Source organism: Morchella sextelata (genome assembly GCF_020137385.1).
Source record: "Morchella sextelata strain SCLS chromosome Unknown scls_7, whole genome shotgun sequence".
Lineage (NCBI taxonomy): Eukaryota > Fungi > Ascomycota > Pezizomycetes > Pezizales > Morchellaceae > Morchella > Morchella sextelata.
The window spans coordinates 1,415,376-1,440,106 of NW_025408622.1; the positions used below are offsets into that span (position 1 = coordinate 1,415,376).

A 24,731-nucleotide genomic window follows, 5' to 3' on the forward strand; every position below is an offset into this window, starting at 1 on the left:
ATGTGCTTGCTCGTAGAGTACTAGCGTAAAGTACTGTTCACTCGAAACTTCCCTTAGCTGGTAGGCCCCACCATGCTACACACTGGCCCACGATTCATATCAAAACCTCTTTGGGCAGAACCCACCGCTGGTATCTAGTTGTCGTAAGGGCGGGTGATACGCTCTGTAGCTTCTGTATGGTTCGTGGTTGTTCTCCTAAAAATAATGCCGTTAGTCCGGCAAGGAACCAAGAGGTAGGCGGAATACCCTATTTGTGATGATGACTAGTCGCGATCGATTGATAGGATGTTTGTTCCTAGTAATGAGCCACGTTTCTCAGAGGCTGCACTTAGAGCCCCTACCTGCTTGGCCCATAGTGCTGATCTTCCCTTCCAGGTACTTCCGCCCCCAGAATTTTCTGCAATGAGACTGTTGGGCTCTGTCGTGCATCTGAAAGGGCTTGTTTGTGGGACCTCTAGGGAAAATTCAAAGTCAGATAATGGTGCACGTGTCTGCACCAGAGTTAGTACCAGTCTGCAAAGCAAGAGGCAGAGCTCAGGTCAAATACATACTGAATTATACCCGTTATTGAGGCCACGGCAGTAATATGTTGCCGTGCGTAGACGGCAATACGACCCATTACATAACCGAAATATGGCCAAAACACGCGGGAACATGGGAAGACCTCATGTGCAATCTAAAAAAGACGTCATTCTGCTTGCTTTGGCCGTATAAACTTTTGAAAGTTCCCGCAACGCTGAAACCGCAATATTCCGAAGTTAACCACCGCGTACGGACACCGCGCACTGGCCAATTAGAAGTAAGGTAGGCGCGTTTCAGGGTCCCAAGGCTGTTTCTAGCTGAGTCATCAACTAATTGGGAATGTAGTGATTCAAGCACAGAATGAGTATACATACCAGGTCCAAAGCTTTTAGAGGACACTGTTATCATAGGTTTCTTTCTTGTGCTGAGAGAACAGTACATGTGAACAGACGGGAGAGATTGTACTATAGATTGGTTAACAACACTGCAGGACACTGTGGCGGTTCCCACTAGTATAACTGTATGACGCGACGTACGGGACGGGGACAGAAGTAAGTGCGGTGTTTCATTACAAGATGTCAAAATACGCTAGCATGAAACCATTTGGCGACCAAAGTTCTCCTAGCCTTTGATTTACACACTATCCTCCACCGCCTCCCCCCAACTGCTGCATTATTTCCATCTTTGGTTGGTTTGGGATTTGAGCAAATAGCCGATAACCCACAGAATCTGTCCCAGGCTCAGTGTACTAGATCAAATCAAGGCTAGACCTCGATAATGCAGGCACAACTTAATCCTATTGAACTGAGTCTATCTACTGTCCTCTAGTGCATGGGTATTGACAGACACTCATGTTGACGGATAGACTGCTTTGGACCAATAAAAGAAGACAAACACGATCTTGACCGTACGTTTCTCTTAGTTTTTGGCTCCTAAAATTTACTAGGAATATATAAGTACTTCGCGGGTTGTAGTACCTAGGCCCTACTGATACTTGTGCAGTAACCGTTCGATTCGAGCCGACGGACTGGAAATACATGGCTATCATCGCCAGATTAAGAACAGGCCATATAGTCAACAACCAATACCTCCTACACCGGATAGGAAAACTCGATACACCAGAATACAAATGCGGGGCAGAGGTACAAAATGTTAACCATATCCTCACCAAGTGCTTAGCAATAGAGACAGTTAGGGAAGTCAATGGCCTGCACGATACCATGGAAAAGCTATTATGGACTGCCACAGGCATACCTATTGTGAAGAACATTTGGAGTCAATTTCTACGGTGGAAACACCAACTAGAGAGGAGGGACAGCGAGGCCCAAAGTGAACCAAGGGAATTGGAAATGGGGTGGGACAACTTGAGGGAAGAATAAATTGGGCTGAGAAAAGGAGAAGGGGACAAATTGTTAAAGGAAAAGGAAAGAATGGGTTTGATTAATTGATTGATTACTTGATTAATTAGGAAAGAATGAGTTAAAAGACAGCAATATTTTATTCCACATTTCAGTTTATATTATTTCTTCAGTTTATTTCTTTAGTAGGTTTTAGATTTGTCAGATATTATCATAACCTCCGGGTTGCATACAATTAATGAAGTAATCAATCAATCAATACTTGTGCAGTATTTCGTATCGAGTGATTCTACATGAATCTACAATATATGAATACGTGGTAGTGCCTCCAAAAGCGACTTTTCGACTTTCTCATACAAAGGCTAACAGAGTTCAACGATCACCTAAGTATTTTAACTTCTATGTATTTAGCAAAGGTACAGTATCAGAAATGGGGGTAAAACTGATACCGCATCAGTACGGCATTGTGAGAATATGCCGCTTTGTCTCCGTATTTTGACGAAGTAAACGGTAGTGTTACCGCAGTGGTACGGCATTGCCAAAGACTGCGATAGTCATTTTATCCATGTTTCTGTCACTGTAGGTACATGTATTTAATTCCCCTCAACGTTCGATCGCTTAGTCACTACTACTGCTAGCAGGTGGGTTAGGGTTGTATGTGAAGTCATCGGATCCGGATCGCAATATGAAGTTAAGAATTTCACTCTGCATCCCCTGCAGCTGTCGTGAACTGGGCTGCACTGCATTTTGCGAAAGAAAATTTCAACTGCTGTAATACACACCACTTTGTAGCACAAACGATAACCAAGAAAGCAATAATGACCTGGAGCCGGTTCGGAGTCTTCGTGCACGCTCCTCCGCGATCCGGTTCCTGCGAAAAAAAAAAGAGGGGAAAAATCACAAGATCGGAAAGAAATAAAGCAATGGTTATACAAAAGCTGTCAAGCTCTCTCGCGTTATAATTGTGCGACTGTGTTTTTCCAGAGTCTAAAATTTAATGATGTTTTAGGTTAGGGTTACAAAAAGGGGTTCGGTATCTGCGAGGTTGATTGGTGGTATTGGTCAACGAACTCACCTCCTTCGTTTCGAGACCGGATTGAGATGTCTCTCCACCTACCTCAAATACGTTGTGTTTAGTATACGACCGGATGAGGTCGTTTCCCCTTGAATATCGAAACGATGATTGGGAGAATTATCTGCATAATTTGCCCATATGATTCTCCTCCCCCGGAACTCATCACCACCTCACCCCTAGCGTTGAGGTGCGGAAAGATTTGAGGGCGGGGCATTCCGTATACTATGCGACTTATTCACAGAGACCTCGTGGATAGTATCATGATTGTATCAAAGAAGTGGATTTTCAACTCAGAGAAAGCCCTGAAACGTTTAACTGGATCATGGGACATCACTCGCTCCACGTGCACGAAGACTTGGCAATGCGCATTCGATTTTGCAGAGCCGCGGCTATAATGGCCTGCTCAAAAGAAGAAATAAAATGTATGTACTATACTACACTACCGATGTAATACAATATTCTAAAAGGATAATTGAGAAAAGTGTTTCGTCGCCAACGAGCAAATATTAAGAGGACAACCTGGCAAGCCATCGCCCTACCAGAGTATAAAAGAAATACAGACGAAAGGAAGGGATAAAGAAAAACGGAAGAGGAAAATAAAGAAGAAAAATTGACACGACGCCAGCCTATCTTAAGGCTTTAAACTCCGGTTGTTACAGATGCACAGTTTCCAATCTCAATCATGAGATGCCTCTAAACACCCTCCCATCAATCCCGCCCCAGTCACTCCACCCTTTCCAATTTCTCGCCAGGAATTTTAGCCTTCTAGTCCTCGCGCCTGCGTCCGCCAAGGTACCGTTGCTATCCAGCTCTACTGTTCGGTCCATTCCATTCCATCCTTCCAGATCAACGACTTTCATCCCTTTGCAAAGTCGCTCATCAGGCCAGTTTTCCTCTCCGCATGGCCAGCAGCTATCACCACTACTACCCATGGAGTTCTGGAGAGCTTCATAACAAGTTGTACAGTATCGGTCCCGCAGCTGCACCGGCAGCTCGGGGGTAGATTTTAAGTCTGCTCGAGGCGCAGGAGGTTCGCAAGTGGGAGCGCTCAAACACTTTGCTACGCGGAAGTAGGTACGGTGTGGTTGGTGGGGAAGATGCGGGGACGAAGAAGAGAGGCACCTTTGGTAGACCCAAAGCTCGTACTGACACATTTCTTGTCGCTTTGGTCTTTTTTTTCAATATACCAGGTTGCAGATAACTCTCAGGTCTGTAAGAAGTATAAAGTAGAAATTATCTCTCTCGGAAATTTAACTTTGAATTTCCGTTGTCGTTGATTTAGAATGATAATGCTGCTACTTAGTTGAATTCGAGTGATTATTAGAGCCTTCTTAAGCCTATGTACCGGTTGGTCGAGGGGTCGATATAAACAAGGCGGACAGTCTGTTGGCAGAAGCAGTTACTTCGAAAAAAAATCTTTAGCCTCGTCGGGTAGTTATTCGTTGATAGCGGTTTCGAAACTGCACCTACATATCGAGCAAGGTCGATGCAGGTATTTCTCCGTCTAGTTCTCTAGCCCGTGTAATTTGAATTCCTGTTGGCTTTGCTTTTTTTTTTCTTATTGTTCAGTTCCCGGACCTTCTTATTGACTCAGGGTACAGGTGACAGTGGTTGTGGTGGATGTCTGCGTTTGTTTATCTGGTCTGCTCGGGTTGAATGATGAAGTGTCTCAATGCTGGACACATAAGAGCAAACGCAGAAGTTACCGGCAACGAGGGTTGAATTAAAAGAGTAAGAGGAAGAGGAGAAGACATGCAAGAGAAGTAAAGTACTTGTCGGGAAAAAGTCGTGCTCATGATTCTGACTGTCAGTCACTCCCCTGGCATATAAGTGATTATGATTAATTACAGGGCGGATCGGAGACTAGACTGCGCATACACGACTCCCAGTGAATGGAGGAGGCGCAAATTTGGTCAAATTAACCAGTGCACTAGGCATGAGGCTCCGCACACCCTTCTTTCTTCCATTTGTGTGGAGGAGGCTTAAGTTGGAACATGTCAAGTAGCTCAGGGGAATCTAATTTCATCTCAGCTGGAGCGGAGCCTACATGTAGTTCTCTGGCGAACTATTTATTTTTCAACATCGTGCAAAACGGAGCCCTTAGTAGATTTTCCAAACGGACCAACTTTTAGGAGCAGGCTGAGATCGATGGGCCGATAAGGTACATGTAGAGATTCTGTATGGTAGCATGTAGAGTACGCCTGCATATGCAGCAAGAGTTGCGGGTTATTCTAGCTAAGGCAAGCGCATGGATTCGTTGCCAGTAGCAGTTTTTAAGCCGCAACTCATGCGCAGAGAAAGGCCGAAGATCTGTGCATATTACATGCCATGTTGCAGTGAGTACTCACTCGATCACTCAACTCCATAGCTACAAAACACAACCTAATCCTCCTAATCCTCCTCCTCTCTTCAAAACCTCTCACCGCCTAGCCACTCTACCAGGAAACCCTTACTCTAAACGAACGAACGAGCGAAGGAACAACAAAGGGCCTGCGTCATGCTCCACTCGCTGAAGAGGGAAAAAAGGGAAGGGAAAAAAGGAAAAACAGGTGTTGTGCGTGGCCGCGGCGGGTGTCATCGTGTCCCCTCAAAGAGGTATGTACGGGGAAGGAAAGGAAAGTCTGACGCATACCTGCAGGTCGCTATTGACACTCGAAACCCCGGGGGATAATACCTGGTTGTAAGCCTGTCGTACCGGAACCGGTATGATGTACTGTGGACGTCTTTAAAACCCCTTCCTCGCCCACCTAGTTCTACCTCATGCCTGTGGGCCTTAATTGATAACGGGTAACTAGCAGCTAGGAATGCGGCTGCACATTCTATCAAAGAACATAAGGGAGGAGAAAAAGCAACACTTGTAGGGACCGATGCTGTTGAACGAAGCTCTAGCTCCATGACCATGGTTATGGGAGGCTGCTTTCAAAGGCGCATAGTATGGACATACATACCTACCTATATCAACCGGCCTACATACCCGACAGATAGAGCACAGCCAGCATTTTTTTCTTACGTGTCCAAACTCGCTCCATCCAGTTTTTCCTTGTCTGTTCCGGACCTACCTGATGGATACAGGCGTTGCAATGCAGCGTGCACGTGCGGGTCAGTCTAGATCTGCTGATCGGGATAAATATGTATATCCCCCGACCCATAACAAAGAGATGCTGAAACTGCACCAGCTGGCTTGGGGATTCACAGCAAACGAAACACAAAATGCGTATTGCTGGGGGAGCCAGGTGATTAGGATTCAAAGACCGCGACTAAATATGTACACGATGTACATACATATACTTCTTAAGTTCAGTCTCATAGGAAGGTATTATGACGAAGGATGGAATAGCGTGTGGATAGAAATGACAATACATGTATTAACTATAAAATAGGTACATCTAGCTTTTCTCCAGCTCGGCCGGCTAATATTTGAGAAAATTATATTACAGCTGGCCATCCGAACTAAACTATGTACATGTACATGTACTTGATTTACAAAAAAAAAATCATCTGGATATTCTCGTTTCTATGTTGAACATTCGAAGATTAAGCTCCAATATCGAGGAATAGAGGTAGAATAAGCTCATTGTCCTCTGCTGCAGTTTTTACTTATCAGATCTTCTAATTCTCCCCTCTCCGCATACTAGACTATTAAGAATTTTTTTTCTATTCTAGTCAATACGTCCCTAGAGTAATTTGTAGAATGTTTCAATCCTGTAACCCTAAACCGAGACTTGAAACGGCGCAACCTCGCCTGCCACTTAGTACATGTAGCTACATAATATTTTTGAGCCACACCCCAAGACTCAGCGTCCATGCAGATCAGTTGAACCATCAATCGATAAGGGTACAAGGAATACAACACCAACATTCGAGCCTCAATAAGTCTCTATCAACCTAGCATCCAATCTCAGACAGCCATAAATTGCAATTGGCATCCACCAATCTGGTCCGTATATCAAATGAAAGATGCATAAATTCAACCATTGAATACTCACTCAATTATCAATCTAGATTCCCAACGCCCTCCCACTCGGATAGTGCAATGCCCACAAGCACTCACTCAATGGCCATCACTGAGCTCCCAAAAGCCCCAGGGCTTCGCACCCACACGAGCATCTTCGACTCCATTACACTCATAGAAGCCTCTATCAAAGGCCCCACTCTACGAGAAATTCGCAAAGACTACCGCTTCATCTGCTGCCGCTGCAACTACTCGCAAATCGTCTTCGGTCACTGCAATGTTGCGTCTGATAAACCTGGCCAGACAGTGTTAACATGCTCGGAGCAAAAGTCGGAGGGTCTAGTACCGAGGCCACTGCGAAGGTGGTCGTGTGGTGGGGGGTGCTTCGAGCGGGAGAATACCCATGTGGCATGCAATGGGTGTCAGTTTGCGGTGCGGTATCGGATCGTTGGCGGGCGGGGTGGGGTTTGGCTGACTGCGGATAGAATTGAAGTCATGTCTTGAGTGAAGGGGAGCTAGGAATCTGTATAGCTATTAGGGGTATCTTAATTTTCCCATCCATGGATTTGTTGTGAGTTCTGGGCGTTAAGTTCGTTTGATGAAGTATATTCAGCATTTTCATACCTCTAAATTACATACTTGCATGAATTAGTAGGAATACATAGTCCTCTTCACAAATCATGACGCCAGCGCATGTCTTGTAGCTAGAACTACCCGTATAAGACTACGTTATCCCGCCTGGCCTCCCCAAGCTCTGGGAACATAAATTGGAAGACAAAATCAGGGAGGAATTCGCCAAACGAAGCTCTTTGAAGTTTGATTAGGTCAGGTAGTCGCGATTTGAATGTTTCAACGAGTGATAAACGATGACGCACGCCAATTTAGGCATCATTATTTCCCCAGGGTTAGGGTTAGGTTGACCTTGCACTCGTTCCTGAGTTATGTGGTCTGGACGTTGAATGCAGGTAAAAAGCGAGCTTTATGAATCTCTCGACAGTCAACTATCCAATCCAGGGCGGCTATGAATTTCTCTTTTCTTGGAGGCTCTCCCTCTTCCCTCTTGCTACATAGGTCTGATAAATGCCATCTAGGAACCTAGCTGTGAATTAAGAATTCTCATAAGATACCCCCGGAAATACTACCTCATCATGAATTATCCAATTTCACAAATACCATAGAGTACTTCGCCGATAAGACTAGGTTGCAAAGCCAGATCTAGCTACATGTATGCTGGCATAGCATTTCGACGCCGCAGCTTTGCTTCGCCTCACCGGCATCTGCCCCACACGCACAGCCCAAACTGTTGATGAATCGACCCAACAGCATGGAATACATAATTACATGCATTTATGATGCATAGTTAAGTTCGGTACCGACCTATAATACATAGCAGCTACATGTACTTAACCGATAGATCAGATCTAAGAGACACCGAAACCCAAAAACTCCGATCCCCCAAAACTCCAGAAATGCGCCTTTCCAGTAGCTAAAAAATAGACAAAATCAAAATCCAAAACGCCCCAGTTTATACATGCATGCTGAACCCAGCAGCCAACATATTATACGCCTAATCTTGTTTCGCCGTTTTTCCTCTTGACTACAATGCAGCCAACAATAACGTTGATAATCATCAACGACTCCGCAGCAGCAACTAGCCAGCTCATTGAGAATGCAAACCCCTTTATTATAAACCATGGTAAGTTATAAAACTAATCAATTGTAGTTTCAAGGGACATGGTAGCATACTATTTCGCCACAAACCACCTTGAATTGAGCCTCTGGATGATCTATCTTTCTGTTGTCGCACGACCATGTCCAAAAGGTGTGGTAGTTGTTGTTATACCAGTAGAGAAAGCAGGCGCCAAAAACCGCCAGCGGTAGCCCAATTACAGCCACAATAAGTGATAAAATATCACTGAGTCGTGTTATATGTCGAATCTAAGTAAGTGAGTGGTCCCCAGTCAATGACACACCCTTTCATGACTACACATAGAGAACTAACCTTTGGGAAAATTCCAGCTACCAGAAGTCCACCGCTAAAGAAAGATGTGACACAACCTACAGCCAATAAAGTATCGCTCGGCCTCATATCTAAGTACTCAGGCCATATATCTTGCCCGGCATAAAGCAACCCACTATCTTTGGTTGAATAGTATTCCACATATGCGCTCGCAATCCCAGCCACTACCCCCACTGAAGCAAAAGTCGAAAACAATCGTATGAAAAAGCGACACCGAGAAACATACAACGAACGAGTCTCGTTCGTTGTTCGGCTTATTACTTGTAATGAAAGACTCTGCTGGGATGAAGGGACTATTGAATCGAAACTCGCAGTAGTTGGAAAATTTGGAAGTCTTTTTTCCAATGATAGAAAGTCACTTGAGTGAGTCGAGCCATTGTCTTTTGTGTCTGCTGGCAGATGAATACCTAGACCAGTATAGTAGCTGGGAACCGGTATATTTCCTCCGGTTGCGCTCAAGCTCCTCTCGAGCATCTGATAAGTGGTTGATTTCGTTTTCTGTGTGGTTTCTTTTTGATTGGTTTGAGCTAAATCTGAAGTTGTGATTGAGATATATTGGGACGCTTCGACTCAGTGTGCGTTGAGACTGCTGGGCGACTACTCAGATATAAGCATTTTATGTAATATTTAGAAATCTTGTAGGATCTATCATTTATGGTCGTCTGGAGTGCGTAGGTTCCACCGGGCTCTTCAAAACGGCGCTAAAAATTATTTCGAAACCACAAACCCCGAGTTTACCGGCCGCATTTGGCACAACTGGGCCACAATACTAAGCTGAGACGGCACTGTAACCTTATCAGGAAAACTTCTAAGCCAAAATTCCACCATCTCCGGAAGATCAGATAGCAACAAATGTTGGGTTGGAATAGTTGAATGTGATTTCGTAGCCGTTGACAACTATTCATATTTACAAAATACAAGACCAAAAAAACAGTAAGTCTTGCAAGTCCATTGGCGAATACCCAGTTTTGGTGGGAGCGTTACTCCCCGTTGATACATCCTGTAAACTCACCTCCCAGGATGGCACATGTGTGGCATCGCACACCTTGCACCCTCAACACCGATTCCTAAATCTCATCTTGTGTGGATAAACATAAGCATGTCAAGGGAGTCCCCGTCTCCTAATGAGGCTTGATTTAGGTTCCACAGGCACGCCTTATCCTCAGTCAATGCGCCCTGATATCCTTGGCTTGATCCCTGCGCATGCATAGGTACACATTTCTGTACCTACAAGGTTCGAGGAGTAGGTAAAGTTGGATGGCCAAAACATTACGCCAACGGGTTTGGATATTGAATGTGAAACGTTCGATACTGGCTCCCCTATAACTCTTAAGCTGAAATTTCTTCAAACATGTAAGTATCGTAGTACACATTCGCCACGGTTTCAATAGACTCGCCGTGCGCTCCACAGCTATCGTCGCCTGATACGGAAATCTAGGGGTATTGGGTAAGGGTTCGTGTAACCTGCATACAGTATGCAGGGTGGTTTTGACGTTGCCAGACAGTTTCCTGTCGATTTCATGGAGTCAAGCTTCAAGAAGACGGCACAATAGAGTCAGCATGGGGCTTATTGGTGATTTTCCCCTGACGAACCTTGGTACCGAACGTGCGCGCAGATCACTACTTTATGTTACACAGTGATCCCAAACTACACTTTCTGAATAGTACATGTTTGTATATGTACTTGTATCTGACTCCTACAGTCTGTCACTATACCAGGAGGCAACGCAGAGTCGGAAGTTACACGCATTTCCTAGAAAACGCTTTGGGTAGATGCGTAACCCGCGGTTATCGAGCATAGACTAAAGCAGGTGGCCGTGCTTATGGTGTACGTATAGTTAAATCCCTACAGACCAAATCAGAGCGAAAGGCAGCAATAAATATCGCCACGCGGGTACGTATACTATCCACATACAAGCCAGTATCCATAAAGCACTATACTCTACATATGTAAATTACGTAGTTTTCACCTCTGGTGACCAGGATGATGGCCTGGTGGAGACGCTGAAGGATCCAAGTTAATTAATGGATGGGATTTGCGATACACATGATATTTCAGCGTGCTCTCGATTCGTGATGCTAAATAGCATCGGGATATATACTTTATATTTGAGTTGATGGACTTAGCAACCTGATCCTCCAGTACTGTGGGTGGCCAATAATCTTCGACCTAGAAACCATATTAACACTTTTCTACCAAACGGCATGAGTTAGACGGCCTTATGATGATTCATACTTTAGAATAGAATATTCAAAAGACATTTATAAGGAGTCCTTCCCCGGATCCGCCACCTCTGGCAACTTGATTTTGTTAATTATAGTTGGTGTTCGTTATATTCAAAGGTAACACTTTAATGAACGTCATCATATCATCTATCGGCATGATCATTACAATCCCACAACTAGTCGCCACCGCCAACAGCTTTTAGTGCTATCGGTATCCGCTGCCATTTTTCCCTGGACGGTGAGAAGAGGGCTCATATTGGGCTTGAATTTTCTAGTTGTTGGTCTCAATTGGTCTATAGCTAGGAAAGCCCGGTTCAAGCCTGACAGACCGGTATGGTGGCCGACCCGCGTAGATGTTATTTTCAATCGCCTGCCCGTAACTGGCACAGCTTGGTTCTCCTCCAAAATCTGGAGGCTCTAGCTTTCGAGGTTGTAAGCTTGGACTGATACTTTGCTCATGATATCTGAGCTAGCCTAGTTAATAGCTCATGGTCATCATCACAGGTGTGGATTAAAGTAAAAATTGGGATTAGAGGGTTCCGTATAAGCTCGAGAGGCCATTGTGTCTAGTTAACACAGTAGTAGCCTTGCGCGGTTTGGGTTATAAAGGTGATGGTGATAAAGGTTAGAAGTTTTGAGAATAGAGCTCGAGGCTTTGAGTGATCAAAGATTGATGACAGACGACACGAGTATTGATGGTTTTTGCGGATAGAGAACTATAGGTAAGAAAGTAAAGAAAGAAAGAAGGGGAGATACAGGCGGAAACGACGCACAGTGTGGTAATCCACTAGCACTACAGGAGCCCCTTTCTATTTCCCCCACCACCACGTTTCGCTGCCAAACGTTCAGATACCAAGTAAAAGATACATGTGTTTATTATCCAAGGTTAAACCCGTGTAACTACATGTATGTACATGCACTATCTTTATGAAATACAAACGGACTTCGCCAATGTCGGTCTTTCACGGCGCGGGACAAAAACCCAGGTATTGTTTTTCTTTGTTTCTTCGTTTAATTTATAAATTAACCCCAAATCCCTCAAATCTTTCCTTTCTAATTCTCCTTCCTCTTGCTTTTTCTATCATATCCTATCTATTACATATAATTAACAAGTTACATAAGCAATAATCATAGAAGATATCTTAATCATAGAAGATATCTTAATCATAGAAGATATCTTAATCATAGAAGATATCTTAATCATAGAAGATATCTTAATCATAGAAGATATCTTAATCATAGAAGATATCTTAATCATAGAAGATATCTTAATCATAGAAGATATCTTAATCATAGAAGATATCTTAATCATAGAAGATATCTTAATCATATAATATCACTCGATCATGTCGATTTGCAAGATCCCCATGACGTCAGGCAACAAACAAGGATGTTTGGTTTTCAGTTAAGATACGGTGAGTGCGTACATGTATTCAGCCATCACGACTACTCAGTTACCTATACAAAATTCTGATCTGTACGTTGCATCTCTGAGTTTGGCGTTGCCGGCGCCACGAAGGACAAACCCTCATTACATGACTCCATAATATATAATTCAACGAGTAATGTGCAACGAACGAATTCCACAAACGATCAACTCCTTATATATGATATTTATTGTACAGTGTGTTGTACACTCAATCGTAGGACTACATGTATCAGTCAAACCAAAATCTAACGTGCCAGCCGTATGTACTTCCTACTACATCTTCAGATCATTAAAGACTGAATTCAGGGCACCGGGTGTCGGTATGAAGAAACATACCATTAATTTCTCAAGATTGCGATGGGTCCATAACGCTGTCGTGCGCTAGATTATCAATGAAATCCGCGGCCCCCTCCTTAACCATCCGTCCAATCTTCGTTCCGTCTCCAACGGTGCCGCTGGCTTTCATATCGTTCTTGGCAACACTCGGCTTCTGTGCGTGCCAAACGATATTAGATAATAATATTCTTCACTTATAGTACTTCCATGAATATAGTGAATTACAGTTTGGTCATGTGTGTCATGGAGCCCAGAATTGACGCTGTGTAGAGTTGATGAGTCAGGGTCTGAAGAGGTATTTGCGGGTGTCTTCGTGAGGCCTGATCCGCCTTTAACTGCGGTGGGTAAACGGTTCTGACTTGATGATGACATGGCTTCGTGCTGATAAAGAGCTTCCAGCTTGTTTGTGTGATAACCTTTTAGGCGAAAAAATTAGAGATATCGAGAAAGTCGAACACCTTTGATATCGGGGATATACTAACAGCAACTCGTTCTTTAATAAGGATTTATAGACATAGGGCTTGAATAATATTAGGGTTAGATTACGTCAATGTTCCGTAAATTTTGTGGGACGTGGCTGACGTCATTATATCTCCATCGATATTGGGAACCCTGGCCCTGGATGTCTTCAAAGCACAAAACGAGGTCTGATGTGTTAGTTGAACTATGTGTACCGATTCACGGCATTATAGAATGTGAAATAATCTCTCGAATGGGATATCAATAATTTATGGCCTAGAAGCACATCTATGGATATATGGGGTTGATATCTAAACTCTGCCACTGGTTCCTTCACCGACTATCACCCAGTACATACCTGCGTAAATAAGTATCTTCGTTATAACCGATTCTGTAATAATCATACTCAACTGTTCGTAGTCTTTTGCCAGACAGCCCTGGAAATTGACATGCTCAAGTAAACAATATTATCCTCTCAGTTGAAGTCTTCCGGATATGCAGTTGCATGCGCGCGTGTATATGTGGTTAGTGCATGATGTTTCCCGCCGCTGCCAGTTCTTAGGACAGCAATTGGCAGAGACTTGCTGTCGTGATAAGTAGAAGTATCCTTTATCTCAGCATGAATCCCATATTCGTGCCATCAAAGAACATCCTATTTATGCCCCTAAACCACCATGGATTCACTATCGTACATTTCCCTTCCCTTTTGTTAACATTGTTTATCTGAAAGTATGTACTCAACATATTCTCTCTGGTCTAGACGTTATATCCGAGAATCCTTTATGTCTTCAATTAATCATGTATCAAAGGCTTAGGCTTTGGCCGTTTATGAAAATAAGATCCTCGGCACTTGCCCATAAGCTTAAGGAATTCGGCAGACCTAAAAGTCGCTTATCGTATGGAAAGATGGGATCAGTGGACCACAACCTAATTCTTCTAAAAGGACGTCTCCGTGATAGCTTCTTCTTCTTCATAGAAGTTTCATAGAAGTGAGATAAATTCCGTAGGAAAATACACTATTAAACCGTGCAGCAATTGCGTAGGATAGCTAGAGCAAGGGACAGATGGGTAATTCTGTTGAATCGAGGGGTTTCCAAGGCATTAAAAGCACAAGGTAATTTTCTTTGCTTCTTAGCAGTTTCCGGCTCTCCAATCTTTAACACATTGCTGTTAAAAACGCGGGGAGTTTTTAATTCTTGATAGTCTCCGAAGCTTGGTACCTGGATTTGAATGTCTTCTTTTGGCCTATTGCATGTTGTCAAAGTGAGCTGGCAGTAAGCGCTTCTCAGCTGAGGTCCCATGATTGTAAAACGGGAGTTTTTAATTCCCATCTAAGCCTCTGAAGTTGGATTCTTCCAAAAATCGATTAATGTCGGAACTGAATAAAATCGGGCATCTAACTAAGCCGAGATGAAGCTGCGTATTTATCTGTTGTGGGGACCCTGCTCCGTGAGGATTAGTTCTCAATTATTTTTAACCCCCTGAGCATGTGGTAGATCTGAAGATCCTGCAATCCTCCCCCATTCCACAGCAAGCACGACACTGTGGCGATCTTATAGTTAAGAGACACACCTGCAACAGCTCAGGTGAGAAGTTTTATTTTCATAAACAGTCCTTAATTGAAACGCACGGCGTGTTGGATGTGATGAGGATGTATAATTCCGTAAAAACCTTGCATATCATTTCCGGAATCTCGGATGGCCGTTGTCGATAAGCAATCTCTGAATTGTTTATCGACACCCGGCGGCAGTATTCCCGAGTGTATGATATGCCGACGCGTTATCCAATATCAGAAGATTTTTTTAAACCGCCCCCAATACCTTTTACTTAGACATTACGCCCCTCGGGTTTCGAGACGGCTATTACTAGCTTAAATATCCTGCTTTTAACAGTCAGTCACCTTACGATAAACCGAACATGACGTTCGTACCTGCCTTGGTACATACATACGCCGGCCTTCACGAATATTAATATGCATACTGCATAACCATTTATCTTGTCTTTGGCATGCTTTATGTAAAAGTACAAATGCACATACATATGTACATACAAAAGGTCAGCAACGAAGTCCACGAGGCTTCATGAGGATTCGTATCGTATGGCACTATACTTTCCAGATATCGGTGATAGAATAATGTTTTCCTGTAAGTTCGTTTCCTCGTTTGTTTCCGTCGCTGTTCAAGGCTTCTACGATAACTACGTGGTCCCCCTTGTATCCATACTGTATGTATGTAGAATGTGTAGGTACTTTTGTGCAGCCACTCACCGGAAAAACTGCCGGCTCAAAAGAGATAGAATCTCATAGGTTCAGTGAAAACCGCATTTCAACACGCAAAAGGCAAAAAAAGTCACACCTTTCGTTATGTTATTTTCCCCCCTCTCGCTTCTTCCGGCATGCGCGCAGATCGATCCGCACCAGCACGTGCGTTAGGTTATTGGAGTAATCGGACCGGGGGGTTGGCACTCCTCTCTCCTCCGCGCTTCCATTCTTAAGCAAGTCTGTTATGTACTGCCGCAGCAAAGGATTCGTTATGGATTCCCTTCTGTCCCCCGGACTTTATTGCTTTAGGAAGGAGGCGCTTCTGTTTCCGGTGATCAGTTTAAAGGACTGATAATAATTATTATTCCGAGAGAGCTTACTAGTGAAGGCTGAAAGAAAGAGCCAGCCTATATGTAGAATCTTGAGAGGAGGAGTGAGGATCACAAGGTTATGATATCTTCGGAGACCACACGGGCTGTTAAGCTTTTTTATGTGCACCGTTTGATACCGTTTGATACATTTCGTTTCCTTCTTTGATGTCCGGCAAGCCAAGATGGGCGATCATTTTGTTCTCCATCGCCGATGGAAGTCTCTCCGGTTTCCGAGAGGGATGTATGTATTTACCGGGACCAATTCATACAGAGACCGCTGCATGCTCCAGCCTTTTCACGGCCCTGTTTCTGTTTTATTTTTACTCAGACATCGTGGCATCCCGGTGTAAACCCTCTTGCTTACGTGTGTACTCATGTAGTACATGTGTGTTTATCTGTAAGGAAGCGACATCTGAGCGGAATATATCCCAGGAGCCGCAAGGTACCTCCTATCAGGAACGAAATAGTTAACTCATGTTTCCCTAAGCCATAGGATTCGTGAAAGAGTGCGAGAGGGGGGTAAACAAGCATCTACATTGGGAGTACTAGGGTGGTGCCGGTAAGTTGTCAACTCGGATAGGTATATCGTTTAACTACGCAACCGATGAACGGCCGGGCCGAAAGACTTGCTTATACTCCGAATTATTCTCGTGCGAGCTACAATATAGATTTACATTTACATATGTATCTTGCTATTATCTACATGTATGTAATCCATGGTAAATCTTGTCCCAGCTCTTTGGTGACAGGGAGAATGATAAACCTACCTAAAGGAAATACGTACCGGTACCTAGGCTCAGAATCCAAATGTGGCTTTTTTTTTTCTTCTCCCATCTGTTTTTACTTTTTTTATTGTTTTAATTTTGAGGCGTGACCAAGTGTTAGAACGATCATAGTTCCTGAGAAACTACCTCCCGGCTTTTTTTCTTTTAGGCTTGGTAGAATTACGCCTGACCAGTAGGTATGTGTAGCAGAGGTCCGTACGATTTTCAAGAGCACACCCCCGAGCACATAATCATAGCGTTATTTAACGAAACAGATCACAAATTATTGGGATTTAAAGCTTGATCAGTCCATATCTAAGATTGAGTTGTAACTTTGGGGTTATCATGATGGCAAAGAAAAGACTATCGCCGTTTTTTGATCTCCCTTCTCTTACTAAATTTTTCTCCAGGTCAAGGTTTCACGGCTTCTGATAAATTCCTACAAATTTAGGAACATGTTGTCGATATGATACCGGTACTAGCTAGGGTAGGGGTACAGTAAGCATGTATTTTTGCTCTCGCAGACTTTTCTTCGCTCTCACGGTGGTTTCGGCTCGCTCAGAAAGTGGGGATGGGGACGACGCGACCAAAAGATGAAATTGGAGATCCTTTGGTAATCCGTTCGGTCAGCGCAAGTGTGGGGCTAAAGTTCTGTATTAGGCAAAATTTATAGTCAATAAATTTCACGGATGTTGAGCCTTATTGTTTGGGGAGGGTTGGAGATTTGGTTTACCGAAATAAGGAGAGGAAGCAGTTCTTTATTCTTTCAAAGCATTTTTCCTCTTGTGCATCTTGCAATAGCATTAATTCGCGATACTTCAGACCGCACAACAAAAAGAGCAAGTGAGGCAAGGGCAATCTACAGGCGAGAAGAGCAAGCAGTAGGTAACGGGTAATGCTGCTGTTGCTGTGCCTTTCAAGACTCTTGATTGGAGGTGATGTGATTGGGAAAATCGACGGGACGAGCTCCACACCCACGCAAGTTTAGTGTGTCTTTCCCAAGAGCAAGGCAGCAAGCAGCACGCAGCAGGTGTGTGTGTGTGAAAGAGCGTGAGAGGAACGAAGGAGTGGTGTGCAGCAGAACAGAACAACCTCCACCGATAGGGACGACATACAGGGCCTGTCTAACCCTCGTCTCTTCTAGGTGCAAGAGATAGAGATAGACAGTGAATTAAAGCGACAAGATACGAGTAGAAGGATCTAGGAGAACAACAGGATCCGTTTCTCGTTGTCTTCGGTTAGTCAGTACTCAATATTCTCTTGACATATCTTCGAAACCGCGAAGTTCCTTCATTTCCCCCATTTGTGTTCGCCCTTTGCCGTGGATATCTCATACCTACCTTGTACCTGCTACGCACGAACCTGCCGAATACCTCATCATACTTGCCCGTACCTTGGTCGCTTTACCTCCTCATCTTCTGTCTGCCCTTTAGACGCGACTTCCTGCTGTCTGCACTCGTCGTTATTCTTAACCCTACCTGAGTACTCGTTCTCAGCCATACTCTATACCGGGCACCTCGCAGTCTCGCGCTCACAATCTCACTCACCACTCTGATTCTGATTCTGAACAGTGTCGCCATCTTGTTAATTTAACTTACGTTACGACTGTCGCCTTTGATCAGTGTACTCAGTAATAGTCTATTTCTCCTTCTCCCATTCCTCTTCGTTGGGTTCTCAACAGGTGGAAATTTATCTCCTTCCTCTGTTTTCCCTGATCCCACCCACCCACAACCCCCTCCTCCTCCCTCAAGGACAACCAAGCTAGAAATGTCTACACCCTCTACCGCTTCGGCCCTTCCACCTCTCAATTTCAATAACACATACGACTACAATCACCACCGCCATCCTCACCAACACCAACATCCTCACCACATTCTCCCAGTCCGCCACGCACCTCTCCCCAGTCCACTACAATATCAACCTCCGGTGGCTCCGGCCTCCACAACAGCCACAGCGAACTCTGCGACTCCAACTTCTTCAGTTTCTGCTTCCTCAGACTGTTCATCAACCCTCTCGGCTATGGCTTCCAGATCCCAACCTGCCTCGAGGAAAAATCCTAAACGACCCGTCGATTGGGACGAATACTTCAAAAATGGTCCTCCTAAAGAGATTATAGTGATAGATGACTCCCCGCCTCCGCAACCCGCTCCATCTGGCGGGAGCAGACAGCAGCCCAGTACTGTGTCGCGTACAGCACACATGACTGGACACTATAACCTTCCAAATGGCTCTGGAGGACAGATCCTCCATACAGATAAAAAGCGAAAGACTACACAGTACGATACTGGTTACCCAGATCATCACTCGTACTCTTCCACCCAAACACCGCACGCTTACGGATCCCCAACGACGTTATCTACCCATTCGAGTACTGTTAGCATCAACGGGAATTCTTCAACAGCTGCAACATCATTGGGATCAACTGGGATCGGGACTGCTGGGCCTTCCTACGCCCCTCAAGCTGCTGCAGCAGCAACCGCCGGCCCAAAAAGGAAAAGGGTCACTAGAGCGAGTCATGCTGCAGCTGCAAACACCAATCTTGATGCTTTTGCTAGTTATCATCCTCCTCCAAAACCTCCGATAAAGGCTAAAGACGTCTATGTTATGCAAGTCCAAGATGTGAGTGTTATCTCGGTGGTTTTTTGCATTTATCTCCCTTTGGACAGCGCATTCAAGAGCCGTCCAAAGTCTTTTCACAGGAGGCGTTTCATCCATTTTTATATTTGATATTGCTTTTTTCGGGCCGCATTTTGTGGGGCTGTGCTGACGTAACCCGTGTAGAATGACCGTAACCTAGGTGTAAGGGTTGACGACGATGATGGCCATTATATCATAACACCTGACACCGATTTAACAACACGATGTATGTTCATATTGCATCCCATCTTAAAGCAACAATCAATTGACCATATCGTTCGCTTGCAGACCACATAACAAAACTTCTGGGACAAGGAACATTTGGCAAAGTCGTCGAGGCGTACGATCGTGTCAAGAGAACTAAGTGTGCCATCAAGGTCATTCGCTCAGTTCAAAAGTACCGTGATGCCTCACGCATCGAATTAAGGGTTTTATCTACCCTGGCCTGCAACGATAAGGATAATAAGAACAAGTGTATCCATCTACGGGATTGCTTTGACTACAGAAATCATATATGTAGGTCTATCTCGCCGGGCTGGTGGATTTTTTGGGTAAGGTAGAATACTTATGCTGGGTAGGTATTGTTACGGATCTACTTGGAATGAGTGTTTTCGATTTCCTAAAGGCCAATACTTTTGCGCCATTTCCAAACAGCCATATTCAGAGCTTTGCCCGCCAGCTATTGACAAGTGTTGCTTGTGAGTAACTATTATTTTTCTCTTGAGTTATTTTTGGCATGTTGTAGTTGACTAGTCCTAGTCCTCCACGATCTTAATTTGATCCACACCGATCTCAAGCCTGAGAATATACTCTTGGTACACAATTCGTTTATAAATTATGCTTACAACCGGCCAATCCCTTCTTCCTCAACAACTACACAACGTCAAGGCCGCTCTCGTAGAGTTCTTCTAGACACTGATATTCGACTCATTGATTTTGGGTCAGCAACCTTCGATGACGAATATCATTCAAGCGTTGTCTCTACTCGCCATTACCGTGCTCCGGAGATTATACTAGGGCTAGGATGGAGCTTCCCATGTGATTTGTGGAGTATAGGTTGCATATTGGTTGAATTTTATACTGGGGATGCTTTGTTCCAAACCCACGATAATCTTGAGCATTTGGCCATGATGCAAGCCGTCTGTGCCCAGAAGATTGACACGAGATTAGTGAGGTCTGTTTTGGGGAGAAATGGTAACAGTAATCATTCGTCCACCCTCATTGGAAAGTAAGTTGAATTTTTCTCTTAACCAGAGCTCTTCTTGAATCGTTAAAAGGTCCTGAATCGGGTGTTGTTTTTATCCAATAACAAAGTGAATCTTGGGATTTATTACAAGAAAAATCTGACTCAATATCTATAGGTACTTCAAGGGTGCACGGCTGGATTATCCAAATACCGAGACCACCAGGGCTAGTAAGAAATACGTAAATGCCATGAAAAGTTTACCAGTATGTTATCTTTCACTGATATTACCATTTATTTCTCTAATTACAGAATAGGATATAATTCCCCCCAACACTCGTTTCAACAAACAATTTCTCGATCTACTCAAAAGAATATTTGTGTATGATCCAAGCAAGCGCATCACAGCAAAAGAGGCATTGAAACACGATTGGTTCAAGGAACCTTGTTCGGACGAGGGTACTGAGGCAGCCAAACCTCGGGATGACAAGCTTGCCGAAAAGGCTGCAGCTCAGGCTCAGGCTCAGGCGCAAAGGGAACTAGATGGGTACTGATAGTGTTGTAATTTGGCCTTAAGGCATGGCCTTAGAGGATGATTTGTATAGCAATCTGGAGGAAATCCGCTGGCTTTGCCGGAGCCTCTTAATGGATGAATATCATCCTTGGACCTCATTTTCGACTCTCAGCTATTTTTCGTGGATAACGGCTCCCTTCGCAATGCCTATGGATTTCGTCACCATATAGCATAAGGGTTTTATCTTGGGGATTCTTTGTCACCTCTTCTTGGGATAGATTTTTTCGACTGAAGATTCTTCATTCTATTTTCTTTTTTTCATTCATATTCTTTTACATTCTTGTTCTCGGATTGTTCAAAGGTCTCGATTTGCATTCTGCGCAGAAATATTCTCGTAGAGGGAATAAATGGTACGGCGCGTTCACATTCGCTCGAAAAGGGAGAAAGCAATGTTTGACGGGCCAACGACGCACATACAACGAAACCTGGCATTGCGGCGGACATAGGGTAGTTTCGGTTAGCGGGGAAAACAGGCGTCTTAATTCTCTTCGGTCTCTCTTGGTGGTCAAGGTCGGTTGAATCTTTGGATATTTTTTGTATGATGGATGAAAGGGGAACGTGCATTTTTTTTCTTTTGTTTTTTCCTCGAGTACCTTTTTTCGCTATCACTTCATTTGGCCATTTGTTCTTGGGGCTTGTCTCATATTATTACAACCTTGAGATCACTCAAGAAAATCCTCAGAATGGATCTTGCTGCTGATAGTCGCGCAAGACTTGAATTTCGTCTGGGATGGGATGGAGTCAATTTTCCTTTTGATTCTTTCTAGTTTTACATAAATGGGGGGTTACGGAGTGAGTCGGTCGCTATCATGTGTTCGGGTTTTTTTTCCTATCACTTTCACGATCTGAAGTATAGTTGGATCTCAACTGGGTCTCTTTTGTCAGGTTTGAATTCATTGTATTGGGTGGGATATCTAAGATGGCAGCAGAGAATATTTCTCTACATAACACTTCACCAACGAGCATGCGTGCTTTTGCGTATGGTGCATTCTTCGGATCTACATCACACATACAGCCGCCATATCTTATACTCGCCATATCTTATACCTGGACGACCTATCTCACTAGATGGATCTCAATAGGTGACGGTTATTAAATGAATTCGTCCCGCTCACTTAAGATGCGTATGCGTGCAAGTACGGGGGATTTCGACAGTCGTTTGTTCCGATTCCCTGGAGAAAGGGGCGGGATTATTTCAGTGTATATTTGGGTCGGACTTAACCTTCTATTTTATAGACATTCATAGAGCCGAATTAGTATTACAAATCTCATCTAGGGATTCACTCTTGGCATATGCCGGCTCGTCATCATCCTAGTACATAAACTCAACATCTGGGGATACATACATAGTGCATCTGTGGGTACATAGTTGAGGGCTTGAGGTGTTGGAGAGATCTAGGTTAAAACGCCTACTCTTGAAGGGATACCTTACTCTCGTAATCTATCGGGTTATCTCTGAGAATACGTTGGACAGTATTTTCAGACACGTTCAGATGCGCATGAAGCGAATTCGGGATATTCTTGTATCTACTTACTACTACTACTATACCTAATAATTGATCGATCGCACATCAATTTCAAAACAAACTTTTTTTTTTACCTTTCCCATGAATGCATTTTTTCCCCCTTCAAAAAACAGCTCCTTGTATGAAAATCCACTTTGTAAAAAAAAACCGTTCCCATAAATCCGCTCTCTTGCGCAATATTCCGTCATCTTCTGTACCCCAGTTCCGCTCTACGTGGCCGATGAGGCGAGTCGTCGGGCGTCCAGATCGGCACGCGTCCCCCGTGCGAGGTGAAAAGAAAGAAAAAAAAGAAAAAAAGTAAAAAGTAAACAACTGTTATGGGGTGAGAGGATGAGCCACCTTTTTTCGACTCTCTTTGTTTCAGCGAGAACAAGCTGGTAATGGGACAATAATCGAATGTTGTGATACTTTAAATGCTGTCCATATATATCAACTCATACTTTCCTGTTTAGAATTCTGGGGAATTTCAAGGTTCCTGGATTCTCTTTTTTTTATTTTTTTCGCTCGTTGCGTGCTCCCCGGCGCGCGCCAAGGGATCAGATCAGCAATACTTTGTGGTCTCATGCTTGACAGCTGCATGCAGGGAGCCAGACCAGCAGTACTTTACTAAACCCCCCCCCCCCCCCCCCCCACTTCCCCGGCCTCGGACAAGGAAATAAGAGAAAATGGCCGAGTACAGAGGAGTGGGCGGGGGGGGCGGGACCTTTCTCTAGTGTGGGGAGGCAACTGTGGATTTAATACATCAATCATGGGGTTTCCTGTTTAATTGGAGGAGCTCACGCAGGTAAGGGAGTTGTAGTTTATGTAGCTATCACAAGGTCTGAAGTTTCTTCTTTTCCCCATTCCCCCACAATTGCAACGATCAACCAACCAGATTGCCAGATCAGCCCATGGCGCCCATCAGTCGGCCCTGGAGAAACAACAGTTTCCGGAGAGAAATCGCATCGTCACGACAGTTTACAAATTCGCACAGAACGACATGGTGTAGAAATATCTCGCGGAAGAGCGAGCCAGAGGCTTGCTCTGTCCAGTTCACACCGTCCAATTGATCCCCTTTCCCTCCCTTGCACTCACTATGTGGATCCTGTACGTACAGGGCGCGAAGGTTTTATTCCGTTGACGACTTGTGTTGTGCATGTTCCGTTCATCATCCCACCAAAACATGCACGATCGTCATAATAGGGTTGGCAAGGGGGAGGAAGCTTAAAAGAGCCCTCGTTGTATCAGAGATTTACCAAGACTAAGATAAACTCTACTGAACGAGCGCATTGTTTTCCGGGAATCTTTCTTTCCGCGGTACATTCGAAAGGGTTCATTTTGCGACAAGATCTCGTTTTTTTTTACACAGCATACCTACCCACCTAAATCGTGTCTATCTCTTACTTCTTCAGTTTGGACGTGTTGCAGTACCCACTCGTCAAGGCGCAATGGACGGGTAGCGAAAAGGGAAAAAGAAAATACCCGTAGAGTCTACCATGCCAGCTAGCCGTGTTGTTGAGTTCTTTTCTTCTCTCTCTTCCTGAACTACTTGCAGATGGTTCGTCCGGAACAAGAGACCGGATAAAACAACAAAAACACAAATCAAATCAACGATATGCATCACATAACCCTTCCCATCTTGCGGGGATGATGTTAATTTCCTACATTACCTAGCACTCATCCAGTCAGTCGGGATTCTCTTACGAATCCACTTTCATGGAATACTTCAAACTTCGGTTCTGAATTGGTCCTGAGTTGGTGGGACGGGATCGATGCTGCACTGCAAGAGCGGATGATCTGCGAGACCGGTGTCGAAATAGGGCATTTCGAATCATGATGTGTCACTCGGTATTTATCTGGGGACTTGGCGTACCCTTAAAGTGTGCGAGAAATGCATAATACGGATAGTTCCACAACCAAGCTTTAATCTCTCAGAAATCTCATGAGGCCAATCACAGTCACACAGTGGATGCGGCCGCATCAAAGATTGGCTTCAGAGTCGGACGAAAACAAGCAGATCCACCGTCCGACAATATCCACCGTCCGGGAATAATCGATTA

General features: G+C 44.2%; 6 protein-coding genes across 6 annotated transcripts; 2 read left to right on the plus strand and 4 right to left on the minus strand.

The window, feature by feature from the left end:
* Positions 1-3,635: 3,635 nt before the first annotated feature.
* On the minus strand, positions 3,636-4,109 carry H6S33_012044 (uncharacterized protein; the record flags this gene model as incomplete). Its single annotated transcript, XM_044843412.1, has 1 exon — positions 3,636-4,109. The coding sequence occupies one exon, from the start codon at positions 4,107-4,109 to the stop codon at positions 3,636-3,638; it is 474 nt and encodes a 157-aa protein (XP_044695712.1).
* Positions 4,110-7,009: 2,900 nt separating this feature from the next.
* Positions 7,010-7,411, plus strand: H6S33_012045 (uncharacterized protein; the record flags this gene model as incomplete). The annotated part of the gene is made up of 2 exons (XM_044843413.1): positions 7,010-7,332; positions 7,393-7,411. The coding sequence occupies 2 exons, from the start codon at positions 7,010-7,012 to the stop codon at positions 7,409-7,411; spliced, it is 342 nt and encodes a 113-aa protein (XP_044695713.1).
* A 1,055-nt stretch (positions 7,412-8,466) lies between these two features.
* H6S33_012046 (uncharacterized protein) lies at positions 8,467-9,401 on the minus strand (the record flags this gene model as incomplete). The annotated part of the gene is made up of 4 exons (XM_044843414.1): positions 8,467-8,586; positions 8,654-8,822; positions 8,910-8,926; positions 9,189-9,401. 4 exons carry the CDS (start codon positions 9,399-9,401, stop codon positions 8,467-8,469), a joined length of 519 nt encoding a protein of 172 aa, XP_044695714.1.
* A 3,527-nt stretch (positions 9,402-12,928) lies between these two features.
* H6S33_012047 (uncharacterized protein) lies at positions 12,929-13,290 on the minus strand (the record flags this gene model as incomplete). The annotated part of the gene is made up of 2 exons (XM_044843415.1): positions 12,929-13,072; positions 13,144-13,290. The coding sequence occupies 2 exons, from the start codon at positions 13,288-13,290 to the stop codon at positions 12,929-12,931; spliced, it is 291 nt and encodes a 96-aa protein (XP_044695715.1).
* Positions 13,291-15,242: 1,952 nt separating this feature from the next.
* Positions 15,243-16,214, minus strand: H6S33_012048 (uncharacterized protein; the record flags this gene model as incomplete). The annotated part of the gene is made up of 7 exons (XM_044843416.1): positions 15,243-15,259; positions 15,324-15,387; positions 15,488-15,651; positions 15,732-15,756; positions 15,888-15,959; positions 16,018-16,044; positions 16,146-16,214. The coding sequence occupies 7 exons, from the start codon at positions 16,212-16,214 to the stop codon at positions 15,243-15,245; spliced, it is 438 nt and encodes a 145-aa protein (XP_044695716.1).
* Positions 16,215-18,539: 2,325 nt separating this feature from the next.
* Positions 18,540-21,146, plus strand: H6S33_012049 (uncharacterized protein; the record flags this gene model as incomplete). The annotated part of the gene is made up of 7 exons (XM_044843417.1): positions 18,540-19,391; positions 19,554-19,635; positions 19,698-19,925; positions 19,988-20,107; positions 20,169-20,637; positions 20,771-20,858; positions 20,910-21,146. 7 exons carry the CDS (start codon positions 18,540-18,542, stop codon positions 21,144-21,146), a joined length of 2,076 nt encoding a protein of 691 aa, XP_044695717.1.
* Positions 21,147-24,731: the final 3,585 nt, after the last annotated feature.